The 13,413-nt window shown below is 42.9% G+C and overlaps 1 protein-coding gene across 1 annotated transcript in view; it reads right to left on the reverse strand.

Moving 5' to 3' along the window:
• Positions 1–453: 453 nt before the first annotated feature.
• ST3GAL1 (ST3 beta-galactoside alpha-2,3-sialyltransferase 1) overlaps positions 454–13,413 on the reverse strand; it is a 24,616-nt gene continuing 11,656 nt past the window's right edge. The window contains exons 3-6 of the mRNA XM_009877545.1: positions 11,622–11,801; positions 7,289–7,334; positions 4,129–4,248; positions 454–1,295 (exon numbers count right to left, since the gene is read on the reverse strand). Of these exons, the coding sequence (XP_009875847.1) occupies positions 1,122–1,295; positions 4,129–4,248; positions 7,289–7,334; positions 11,622–11,801 (520 nt within the window). The 3' untranslated portion in view covers positions 454–1,121. The remainder of the gene's footprint in view (positions 1,296–4,128; positions 4,249–7,288; positions 7,335–11,621; positions 11,802–13,413) is intronic.

The following is a 13,413-nucleotide window of genomic DNA, read 5'->3' on the forward strand; positions in this document are numbered from 1 at the left end:
ACATATCATGTTTTAAATTTGTAAAAAAATAAGAATTTTCCATGGAACTTCTGGATATTTTCCCATAAAAAAACGTAAAAGCTACCTTTAAAAATTAGTTTTGTTTTTGTTTGCTCAAATACAATATAGGAGCTGTTATTATTTTTTGACTAAAAAAGTATACCACATGGAGGCTAAACTTTGGTTAATTTTTCCCCCTTTTATAAAAAAGTTTAATTTAGGGTTTGTCATCTTAAAAAAAATCACATCTGTTGCACAATTATAAAAGGCACATATAAACAACTGAAAGAAAAAAAGTCCACTTTCCAACCTTAAACTGATTAAATAAAAATGAGCATTCCAGATTATTTTCCACCAAAAAAAATTATAAATGATCAAACAAGACAAACAAACAAATGGCTAAAAAGGCCATTTTTTTTTTGCTGGAGTTTTCAGTATTGTTTGCTCTCTCATTATGGCTGTATAGGAAGCAATATTAAATTATATATGATCGAAGATGATTTCATCTGTCTTTTCTAGACACTATCAATGAAGAATGAGGCAATGGTTGAAATATTTCCTGCTCCAGGCAACTTCATCATGTTTTTCCTTAATATAGAATGAAATCAGAAGTAATAAAGGAAACAGAAGAGACAGTTCAAAAAGATCAACAGCAGAAGTGAATTCATTTCTTTGAGGTAATCCTTACTATGAAGTTCACAGCTGCCCCAGTGGGTCTCAAGTCCCAGAAGTTGTTCTCAGCTTTCTTCCAGGATCTCCTGTCTTACTGCAGGAAAGAACGGACACACAAACAGGAGTTCCTGTCCCCAGGCTGCCTCTAATTGCAACAGGCAGATCTTTTGTCAGTAATTCAAGAATCAAGTCGCAGAGCCTAAGCAGAGATTCAATTATTCCCACAACTGATTGGTAGTTCCCAGCTCTCTGTAGATAGGAAAGGACATCGCAGCCTGGAAGCCGGTCCTCGGCAGAGCTCCCTGCGGTGAGCATTGCAGCGATGGGACGTCCCGAATCCACTGTGGATTCATGCATTCAAACCTGGCTGGTGCCCAGATCATCTTCACTGAGCTTTGCTCTTGCTGCATGTTGGAAATTGCAGCCCCCAAGTCTCCCTGTGGCCAGGGTCATCTGCCCTTGAAAAAATTTATTTTTTCAATGGAGGCAAGAGTCACTGTTATATTGAACTCAAAATCTCCATCATGGACACCCGTCTTCCGGAAAGCCCCGGCTGAAGCATTGTTTTCCCAGTAATGATGCCAGTGTCCTTTGCTGTCTGCTCCAAAACCATACACATTCACCTAGGAAGTAAGAGAGAACTAGGGTTATGGCCTTAGAAAACAATTTGCCTTCACCTGAAATGTTGAATAAACTCTCTTGATTCTCAGTTTATTTATAGGCAGCAGCACCTGAAGATCTTGGTGGTTTGCCAAGCTGCACTGCTTCATGTGGTGACGCAACCACAGAATAAAGGCCCAAGGCCTGCTCAAGGGACATTGCGTCCTAAGCTACGCTGAGGCTACCACCATTCCAGAACTCAGATGGAAATGGAAATTTCTACCCATGAATTCTTGTTCAGCAATACGAAAAACACATTCCCATCCCCTAAGCATGATGTTTGACTTAGGAAGGTCAGTGGCTTGGGATGGAAATCTCCTCTTTAGATCATTAAGGCCACAAAGAGGGGAAAAAATTTGGTTTCGCTCTTAGTCTTTCAAATGATGACCCATGTTGATCTCCACTTACATGCTTACTTAGATGACATTTGCAGTCACATCAGAGGCAAATGGACACTGTGTTCCTTGTGTGTGTTGGACACTATGTTCTTTGTGTGTGCTGTCATAGAATGGCTTGGGTTGGAAGAGACCTTAACAATCTTCTAGTTCCAAGCCCCCTGCCATGGGCAGGGACAGCTTCACAGAATCACAGAACCACAGAATCACAGAATGTTAGGGCTTGGAAGGGACCTTGAAAGATCATCTATTCAAACCCCCCTGCCAGAGCAGGATCACCTACAGTAGGTCACACAGGAATGTGTCCAGGCAGGTTTTGAATGTCCCCACAGAAGGAGACTCCACAACCTCCCTGGGCAGACTGTGCCAGTGCTCTCTCACCCTCACAGTGAAAAACTTTTTCCTCATGTTTTTGTGGAATCTTCTATGTTCCAGCTTGCACCTGCTGCCCCTTGTCTTGTCATTGGACAGCACTGAAAAGAGCCTGGCTCCGTCCTCCTGACGCTCACCCTTTACATATCTCTAAAAATTAATGAGGTCACCCCTCAGCCTCCTCTTCTCCAGGCTAAAGAGACCCAGCTCCTTCAGCCTTTCCTCATCAGGGAGATGTTCCACTCTCTTCAGCATCTTTGTGGCTCTGTGCCGGACTCTCTCAAGCAGTTCCCTGTCTCTCTTGAGCTGAGGGGCCAAGAACTGGACACAATATTCCAGATGAGACCTCACCAGGGCAGAGGAGAGGGGCAGGAGGACCTCTCGTGACCTACTAGCTACGCCCCTTTTAATACACCCCAGGATGCCATTGGTCTTCTTGGCCAAGAGTGCACATTGCTGGCTCATGGGCATCCTGCTGTCCACTAGAACCCCCAGGTCCCTTTCTCCTACACTGCTCTGCAACACATCAGTCCCCAACCTGTACTGGCACATGGGGTTATTCTTTCCCAGGTGCAAAACTCTACACTTGCCCTTGTTGTTATTTCATAAAATCTCTCCCCGCCCAACTCTCCAGCCTGTCTAAGTCTCTTTGAATGGCAGCACAGCCTTCTGGTGTGTCAGGCACTCCTCCCAGTTCTGTATCATCAGCAAAATTGCTGATGGTGCACTCTTTTCCCTCATCCAAGTTGTTGATGAATATAATGAATAGTACTGTATTGGACATTATATTCTTTGTGTGTGTATAAAGTCCAAATATGACAGTTAATTTCTTTAAACTGAGCATGATGATATGGCTGGGTTTGAACCGGTCATAGTCCTCGAAACAAGTGCCATAATCCACCCACACCTAGACCCGCTCAGATGCAAGCTGATTTTAAGTTATTTTTGGTAATGCCTGGCTCACTGCCTATTTACAAGAAAACAGGCTCCACCCAAGCTGCCCATCCTATCTGCCTTGACTATGGCACAGTTTCTGCCAGCATCATTAGTATTTCCATCACTTCTCCAAGCATTGCAGGCCTAGGTGACAAAAGCTCACTTTCATCAACAGATCTGTGTCCAAGCCACATTTTTTAATCTTTCCTGAGTGATTCTTATCCCCCATTCCTTCAGGATTTTGTAGAGCTGACCTGGCCTTACACTAATGAGCTAAGTCTCTAGCCATCTAGGAGCACCTCACATCACTCAAGCCAGAGAATTTCCTCAAGTAACTGCTAGAGCAGAGGCCTTTACCAGAACCTGCTGTGTAAACCCACAAGCTTGGGTTTGAAAATAGACCACCTGCATTCTCCAAATCGGCTTATATAAGAGCTGGTCATCAAAAAATCTTCAGGAGGGATTATGTTTAAGTATTAGATATCCATATGGAGGTGCCTGAGCATCCATTACAGGCAGGACAGTCACTGGAAACCAGGGAGCTCCCCTGATGTCTTACCAGGAGGTTGGTTTGCTGAATCTCTTGGCTCCACTGATTAGACAGGTAAGACTTCAGTGCCGTTCCCCAAACATCTGAGATGTCCCTGAGTACTCAGTACATCTATTTAGAGTGGGCAGATGCCACACAAGGCCAAGAGATTCATACTGTTCTGGCCAGGCAGCTGGAGACAGAGGGAGTGACCAGGGCAACACTAATGGCTCTTTGTGCCTTAATCATGAGACACTAACAAGATGAGCCCAGACATCATCCATATTTAGATTACTTTTGATACCAAGTAGAATTCTACTCTTCACGTTTAACTGTATTCCCCTGGAATGCATCTCAAACCCCACCACTTGCTGACATTAAAAAATTCTGTCACTGTCAGCTGAGGAAGTCACTAAGGACTCTGCAAGTGTCTGAAGAAGCACATGGCAGAGAAGACGAAGAAGGGAGAATAAAGGCTAAGTGAGTGGCCAGGGCATGTTCCTGGCACTTCAGTATGAAATGCTTGGGGTTTTATCTCTATATCCAAGCACAGTCAGACTTTACCTCATCGCAAACGTGGAGTGCAAACATCAAAGACAAAAGCCCTGTGGAGGGGTATCTCCCATGATTCTGGAGCCAATTTTCATAGACGTATTTCATGAAAGCCGGATTATAAACCAGGATCTAGGCAAAATTGGAGGGAAAGACTCATTAATAAAATACCTTTGGAAGAAAATAGTGGTAGCATGTCATCTCTAAAGGACATTGAGGTTGAGGAGTGGGGGAGAAAGGAATAATAGTTATTCTCTGAGGGCAGATGAAAAGGGAAAAATAAAGTCCCACAGTTAAGTGCATTCAAGGATATTTTCCATGTACAATTACACATGAATATTTCTTCTCTGGTCTTGATACCCCACCTGTTCACACTAATGTAAATCCTGGGTGATTCCTACTGAAACCGATGGGTATGAAATGGCACAAGTGAGAAGAAAATTAGGCATTCAACTCTCCCTGCAGTGCCCTGCTGTAATTCAAGTGAGCTCTGGGGAACTGGATGCCAGAGCAAAGCAAATGTAAGATGTCATGCCAGATTTCATCAAATCATTTGGGTTGGAAAACTCACTGCAATTTGAGTGGCAACATAGGAGCAACTGCATCTTCCACGCCAAGTGCCAACTACACCTTGGTATCTCTACAGGATAGACAGAAGGAAGCCAGGGGTCAAGTGTAAACTATCAGGATGACTATCAGGTTGTGTGAGCTGCATCTCTGTTAGCATGTCCAGAGAAAGACAAAGAAGCTGGTGAAGGGTTTTGAGAGCAAGTCTTATGAGGAGCGGCTGAGGGAACTGGGGTTTTTAGCCTGGAGAAAAGGAGGCTGAGGGGAGATCTTACTGCTTTCCACAGCTACCTGAAAGGAGATGGGCATGAGTCTCTTCTCTCAAGTAACAAGCAATAGGACAGGAAAAAAAAATGGCCTCAGGCTGCATCAGTGGAGGTTTAGATTGGATATCAGGAAAAATTTCTTCCCTGAAAGGCTTGTTAAGCATTGGAACAGGCTGTCCAGGGAAGCGTTTGAGTCACCATCCCCGGAGGCATGCAGACGATGTGTCAATGTGCTGCTCAGGGACATAGTTTAGTGGTGGATCTGGCATTGCTACAGGTTAATAGTTGGACTCAATGACCTTACAGATCATTTCCAGCCTAAAGGTTTCTATGATTCTATGTTTCCCAAACTTGTTATTTTTCTATGTTGTTTGTTTGTTGTTTTTTTTACAAGACACAAATTGCACTTGGTTATCTCTTGGGGAAATTATGAGGCCATTTAATGGAGGCAGAGCACTTAAGATCAGACCTGAGCATACAGTAAATCCAAGGACTGGTGAGATCCCTCCATTTCATCTCCCTTCACTGAATCAGGCAGAAAGAGGCTTTTCCCTCCATGCTGTGTTTGTAATTGGAGTGACAGCATCTCAGCGCTATCTGGTTAGCTGCAGGGCTTTTCCTTTTACGAAGTCAGAGGTTAATTGCTGATGTTGTATCTGTGTGTAATCGCTTCTCACAGGGTGTTTTGCACTACACAGTGTGGGAAAAAATACAAGCTCCTCATGTCTCAGCTCCTCATGCAGCTGCTGCGTATCACCAGCCATACCCTGGACTGGCGCTACTCAACTGTAAGGTGAGTTTAACAACCTGCTGTAGTGCATTTCACATGGGTTTTGTAGAGGTTATTGTGTTCCTCACAACAGGTAGGGATGAGTTAAGTGACTATTTAATACCCCCTAGAAATCCACAGTTTGAATCACAGGGATATAAACTTGATACTTTTCAGAAATCTCATCTGAAGTCTTCGGCAAAATCTGGCTTCCTGAATGAACAACGTGCTTTAATCTGTAACTTTAATGTTCTGGGGCCCACGTCATTCTTCACCAGCACTTGAGACATCAGGAGCCTGAGGTCTTTTGAAAATCAGGCTCTCCAAAGGCTGAGAGAATGAGACTTTTATTTTGCTAGAAGGTCTATGGAGGGGGAAATTTTCTCCTCTCTCTACATAGTCTGCCTTGATTATGTCCTCAAACCATGCAGCTACAACAACAAAAGTCTTCTTGTGGTGGCTAAAAGTCCGCAGTACACTTGGGCAATGAGTCACTATGCACTGGATGGACTCTCTTCTCACTGCTGTAGGGATGGGCACCACACTTGTCCATCTTTGAGCTTCTCAAGAGAAGTGAGGTTCCTGACTGATGCCCTTCTACAGATCTACAGCATGAAATAAAACAGGACAGAGGTGTTTTCTTAGCCTTAAGGGACATGGCATGGCACAGATCATGCTCACATTGCTCAATTCTGTCCTTGTGCAAAATATGGAATGTTCCCTGGTCTGTGCTATCCTCCAAATCTTGCTTGAATATTGCCTGGGAGAGTATTAATACACTTGGGACAAAACCAGGATAGACTTGGCCTGAGCCCAGTCTCCAAGCTTGTTTAATTGTGTAACGGTAGTTATTAAAGCTGTGTGCTAAACGCCTTCACCAAGAGCCGCGACATCATCATGAATTCTCCACTGACTTTGAAACACACAGCTTTATTTGTTCAGATTTCACTTAGGAACAGACCCGGGAGTGAGAAACATCCTTGGCATTCAAATACTCAAAATTATTTAAAAAAAAAACCCCACAGGCTCTCCACAGCTCAGAGTTTCATCACATCCAAATGACTGCAGTGGCTGGGAACAGAGCAACTGCTGTGGAGGCTGAGCGCCGATGGCCAATGCTGCACCTTAAATCTCCCTGAGCAGTACCAGAAGAAGCAACACAACGTTCAGAAGAGTGGTAATGCAATGGCATAGTCATAAGAGCAGTTTCTTTCCAAATGCTCTTATTTTGTGACTGAACTATGGCCTGAATGGAGCTACACCTTTAGCTTAGCTGAGCCAAGCATGTGCATTTTCATTGCAGTTTTTATGAATGTCAAGGGGTCACTTGGATTCTTGCAGTCATAGAATCATAGAACCATAAAGGTTGGAAAGGATGTTGAGATCTTTAAGTCCAACCTACAGCCCTACACTACCGTAACACTAAACCATCTTGCTGTTTTTTAAACACATGCAGGGATGGTGACTCCACCATCTCCCTTGGCAACTCATTACAATGCTAAATCATCCAAAGAGGCAGAAGACCTACAAGTAGATTAGGAGAACAAATTCTCAAACCAGCACTGCTTACCTTTTCTTTTTTGACTTTGATTTTACGTGGAACCGGAACATATGTGCTGTTAAAAGACAAAACCAAACAAGACCAAGATTAATAAAAGTCCAACATATTAATATTGTCACGTATTTCCAAAGAAAGAAAGAATATTCTTCATGTACGGTAGTAAATTCAAATTATTTTGGTAGTAACGAATTCAAGAAGCTGTTGGAATATGAGGCTGCAATTAAGTAACAGAGCATGAAAAGGAATGAGCTGTCACTGAAACAAGCTTATAGGAAACCACTACGTTTTCAAATTTTCAAGTTAATTTTTGACAGTAGGATACCGAAGATTCAGTTAGCAACATACTGTAGAGTCAATATTACACGGAGCCCATGACTTCTAATTCTTGGATCACTGTTGCAGTCTTTGCACTTAAGTGTGAGGACGAACTTTCCATTTAATTTCATGGCAGAAAATTTTTTTCCCACCAGGGGGAGACTTTTCCCCTCCTAATACTTGTAGTTCCTGCCTGATTTTCAGAGTAGGTGGTAGCAAGAGTTCATAATTTCTGTGGTTATGTGCAACTTTGGCATTCCCAGTACAGAGGTCCTCACCAGCAAGCTTTGCCCCTCATCCCCAGGGGAATGCTGAAGGCTTCCTGAAGTTCCCAGTATCAAACCTCCAAGTCATACCTTATGACTGGGTCAAGATCATGAGTCACATCTTGAAAATAAAAAATATCTTTTCTTCCCCATATCTCATGCGTAGTGCATGCTGGCATTGCACAGCTCATCATGAGTGCTGTAAAGAAAAATCCCCTTGAGTTTGTTTCAAGTGAAAAACTACTGGTGAACTGGTCTCATAACCAAAGAATATCCCAAAATATACCCCCCCATCGTTTTAAGATGGGTTGTGGTCAATCAGCAAAGTCTTCCATTAGTTCAGTCTAAATGTTTTTCAGACTGGTAAATATGATTAATGAGGTTCCTGTCATTAAGATTTTACTTCTCTTTGAATTATAGGTCATCAGCACTTTGAAACATTAGTCCCAAATCAGTGGTGACATGGCAATATCCTCATCTCCTGAAGGACTTCTGGGTATCTCTGACCTGCTCAGGGCCGGATCCTTTGGGAGAGGTGACAGGTGGGCTCCAACCCTCCTGAGATGTGACACAAGAGACTAACACAGAAAGCAACACCCGTGCAGACTTCTCAATCTACTCTCAGCAAATCTGCTCTTGCATCTGCTCTACACACCTGACCTTGATTAGCAAATTCAGGAGATGTAGGCTTGGTGATCCCATGTCCTTTTTGTGGTTGCAAAGACAAAAAAAAGGCTTCTTTGCCAGTAATATCTCCTCATTACTATATACATAAGCAGCCAACCTTTTCTGCAAAGGTGACGTGGGTGAAACGAGGGGGCCGTATTTCATGGACATTTAGCTAGGTATAGTAGAAGACCAAAGAAAACGGTAGGCAGTGTTCAAGACAGTATTTTCAGACAGCTCTGATCCAAGCAGGAGACTACCATAGCTCTTGTCAGATGACATGTTAGTCATTTTAGTCATGGGATATTTTATTTTTTCAGAAGCAATAACCAAGTCCTGCTGCCTTGGGTTGCAGAATTTCCTAAAACTGTATCGAAAGCATTGTCAGGCTGATTTAAGACCAAATGGAGACCTATGCCACTATGATCATGTATAATCTGGGCTGCACAGCAGCCAGGGAGTTAGCGACCCAGTAAGTGCCACATAGAAGCAGGACAAAAAGTGAAGCCTGTGATGAAGGTGGCCACAAGTGGAATACATAAATTTTGGAAAACATCCTCTATGAGCTTCTTTGCAGGGCTCTTGTGAAGTCTGCCATCATTACTGGCCATATTACATTGCAGGGCTCTTGTGAAGTCTGCCATCATTACTGGCCATATCACACAGGACATTTACCCTACCCTTGACCCAAGTGGAAGACATAGAACATTTTAAGGAATACAAAAATAGCTCTTTGAAAAACCAAACAGAGACACATAGGGGTTTTTACACTACGGAGATTCCTTAAAGACCTGCAGAAGGCAACTGCAGAAGGTTTAATATATGACTGATGAGAGCCTGAAGATTTTCTGTCCTGGAAGGCTTTTCTTCGTCTGTTCTGAGACAATGCTCACTCTTAGGGAGCCACTTTGAAATAGGACATCCATTGGTCAAACGGGACATGTCTGAGAGAATCATTCAACTACCAGTTCAATCTAATATTAAAGCCGTCTGCAGTTTGACTTTTGCTTTGAACTGTAAAAATTGCTTGAATTATAATACTACTGGGAGGACAATAGGATTAATTCACAGGTTTTGAGTCTTAGCAAATTACTATTTCATTTGAATGGGACACAGAAAATTAAACATTGTGTACAAAGTCTAACCAATACAAGATGCTTATCTCTTTAAACTATGAGTGCACTTAGGTCCTTGTTAACCTACCCTTAGCTGATGCTATGCAGCCTCTGCACAAAGCATGATGGCCACGCAGGTTGAGGTAAGGAGGTGAATATTTTTTCTTTTATAAAATGCAGATTTCAGATGGGTTTCAATTTTATTTCATGCCTTCTCCCCTTTACAAATGTACAGTCAACAATTTCCTTACACACTGTATCTGACATTGTGTGTTTATTGCACACTCATAGGTTTATTCTGCTAGCCTAAAATTATGTTACATATATTGGTAGGATTTGTGTGCTTATGATTTTCTGGTTTTATTATTCCAGCATGTGCTAGCTTATTAATTATGCAATTTCCCTGCTTCGAGTATGGCAAAAATCTTAAAATACTGATATTTCTTCCATGTGAATAAATATTCACACACTAATTTATACCAGATGCTTGTTAAGCCTATGTATACAATCTAACTATAAACTTATATTATATCCTGTAATTTTGTCAAGCAAAGATGTTTTTCTTTTCATGTGTTGTGACTGCCTTGTAGTTAACCAGTTATACCTCCCTGATAGGCTAAGGGTTCACTCAGCTTCACTGCTGCAACCCGCTTTCTGCCACTTCTGAAGGTAAACACTTGACAAAAATTGAACAGTTTTGCAATCTGGGCAGAGAGCAATGACAAGAACATGGACAGGTGACAATGGCAGCAACTTGCCCTCTGTGGGCTCCTCTTCCTTTGGGTATGACAAAGATGCAACAAGGGGCTTCATTCAAAGGCCACTGAAGGAAACAGGGAACCTTCTGTTGCTTCTGATAGGATTTGGATCCAGGCTTAAAGGCAGAAGTTCTCAATCTTTTTCATCAAAGAAAAAAAGCCAAAAAACTAAGCCTTGCAAAAAAAAAAAGTGACATTTTTTAGCCAGTTTTCTAACTGTTCTGATTCTTCCAAGCTGTGAGTGTGTCCTGAATATGGATTTTTTCAAGGCAACTTATGACTGTGTGTACTAAGCACTAATGGCAAAAAAAAAGGTAAAAGGAGAGTAAACCAGCTTTGTTGCAAATTAAGAGAATATTAATAAGATGTGAAAAGAATCTAAAGTGCATTTGCAAAGAGAGAAAGGAGAAAGAAAAGCAAAATAAAATTCCATTTGTTGTCCCATCAAAAAGTTTTCCTTAAAAATGTGAAATGAATCTTATGCCCAGTCAACAGGGACATTATTTTCCAAGTTTTTAGTCTTCTGAGACTTTGAAATTGGGTAAAAAGTTGAAATGTCTTGAAATACTTCTCTCTGGAATAACCTTATCTGCTCTTGCTGTCTATGTGTAGCAGCATCACGTATTTTCATTCTCTGAATTAGGAAAAGCCAGCTTACAGGAAGGCAGAGAATTTGCTAGCAGGTGTCCAGAAGAAACACGCAATTTGTTCACATTTCTGATTCTAAAGTTGCCATAAATGTATTAAGCAGGCCAACATTTACTTCTGAAAGGACTAATGTCTAGGTACACCACTAAATGAAGAGCCCACCAAACACCCTGAGTCTGCAGATGGCTTTCTGATGGATATGTCTGGGTATGGGCATGCTGGCTGCACTCATTGCATTCCCAAGGGACTGGAGAGGAGGAGGGATCTGCAGAAACCCAAAATGAGGCACTGAGCCCCAAAGCCCAGGAAGCTGCTGCTCAAACTGACAACCTCTAGCAGAAATATGTCCCCTTTTCATTTCTCTAACAGCACTGTGTGGGGCTGTGAAGAACTGGATCTGGATCTTCGCCTCAAAGTCTGCACCATAGCATTAAGCTTTTCCTAGTGTTCAAGACTCAACTTTGACCTGAGAGGGTCTGTAAAGCTCCCCTAGGCCTCATCAGAAGAAGGGATTTGCTTTTATCTCCAACATGAGGTGTAGGAGCTCCCAGCCCTTCAGCCAGCCCTTACTCACAAGTTGATGGTGCCTGTGGTGAGAGCGGTGACAACCCAGCGCAGGTCCAGCGTTTTGAAGGGGATCAGAATCATGCTCACATTTTCTGCCAGCTCTTTGTAGCTCTCAGGGTAAACAAAGTGGTGAGTGGTCTTGCTCCCAACGTCTGATTCATAGCCAACGGTGGGAGCACGGTTCATTCTGCAGCCCAAAATAAGAAGTAAGAGAGGGAAGAAGCATGAGAGGAATTAGGTAGGTTCAAACACACGTGAATTTTCCCCAAATCATTTGCTTGAGGTGGCAGGAAAATGGTCCCATGGCTAAGGAGAGTGCTATATGCAGGCTCTTCGGACAGCCTTGACAGGGTGTAGGGGACCCCAAGCAGGCTGAAATGACCATCACTCATGTGGATAAATTAACAGTAAATGAAAGCTCAGCTTTAGTGTGGGATTGCTTGGACTAAATGGGAGTGTCTACCAAGCAGGTTTATCTCTGAGCACACCTCTCCATTCCCTTTCTAGTCAGCCAAGAAGTGGTCAAAAGAGTGCATGAGGACACATCTCCTTTCATCCCAAAGCTACAGACTCCAGTAGGTGAGAAAAACATTGCCCTGAAGCCCATGAGCTTGACTTCTTGCAGAGTCATTCTCCCCACATCTGTACAGGAGTATTTAGATGTCTCGAGTAAAGGTAACAAAACTTGTTAATGTGTAATGAGAAGCAGCAAATATTTCTTACAATCCTCCCAGAAAAAGGCACCAATTCCACAGTAACAAATCCAGGACCTGTTGTTGACATTTCATTTACTCAAACCTTACTTTGTTGTATGTCCTCCAACTCCAACTCATCTATTGAGGGTCACTCTGCACACGCGTGGTGTGCTTTAGGTAAACCTGGGGTCAGTGCATGGAGATCTGCCCAGGGTCCATCAGGGCTCAGTCAAAAAGTACTGGCCAAACAGGGCTACCTTATGTTGGGTGAATCGTGGAAAAGAGCAGGGGTTTCTGAACTTGGGACTGAAGAAATGCATCTACACTTGCGTTCATTTCTGAAAGCAAATCTGGGGTGACATCAGCAGTTCCTCCCCTGATGCATTAGCTCCCTGCTGGGAGAGTTTTGCATGTTTCTGTGGTGCAACTTAATGCAGATTAGAGATCCCTAAAAAGGATCCTCAAAAAGGCTCTGACTGGCCCTGCATGAATCCATGGTGCTGTGCAACACCACGGAGAAACTTCCAAGCTGGTTCTGGGCAGGATGTGTTTTCTCCACAGCCTCATGGAGTCTTCTACAGAGACATTAGCTCAAGTCCTGGCAGAAATGCAGGGAGCACAACAGAGGGCGTAGCTCATGAGGTGATGAGGAGCATTGTACATTGCTAGACAACATGCTGCTCTGGTCATGGATAATGGAGGAGGTAAACTTTCTCTGTCAGGTCTCTGCCAGGAGGTATTATTGCAGCATTTTCTCAGGTGAATTAGTTAAGTTTCTTCTAGTTCCCTCAAAGGAAATTATTAGCAGAGGGAGAATACCTTGCCAGTCTGCCTGGACTTGTTACTGAGTTAGTCTCTTTCCTGCCAATGACCCACACCGTACTACGCACAAATACTAGTAAAGCATGACACTTACTATGTTTTATCTTAAGACCAGTCAGTCTAAGGGTTAAAATATGCTGTTTTCTTTCCATCTGGACAAAGCCAAGAGTGGCATTTTAATTATCCTATTCACAATCTGCCCTTGGGTCCGTGTGCCTTCCTCACTATCCATTGGGTCTCCCTGCACGACGTGGCAGAAGGCAGCATTCACACCCCCTCTCA

The sequence above is a fragment of the Apaloderma vittatum genome, unplaced genomic scaffold, assembly GCF_000703405.1.
Source record: "Apaloderma vittatum isolate BGI_N311 unplaced genomic scaffold, ASM70340v1 scaffold3611, whole genome shotgun sequence".
In the NCBI taxonomy this organism is placed as follows: domain Eukaryota; kingdom Metazoa; phylum Chordata; class Aves; order Trogoniformes; family Trogonidae; genus Apaloderma; species Apaloderma vittatum.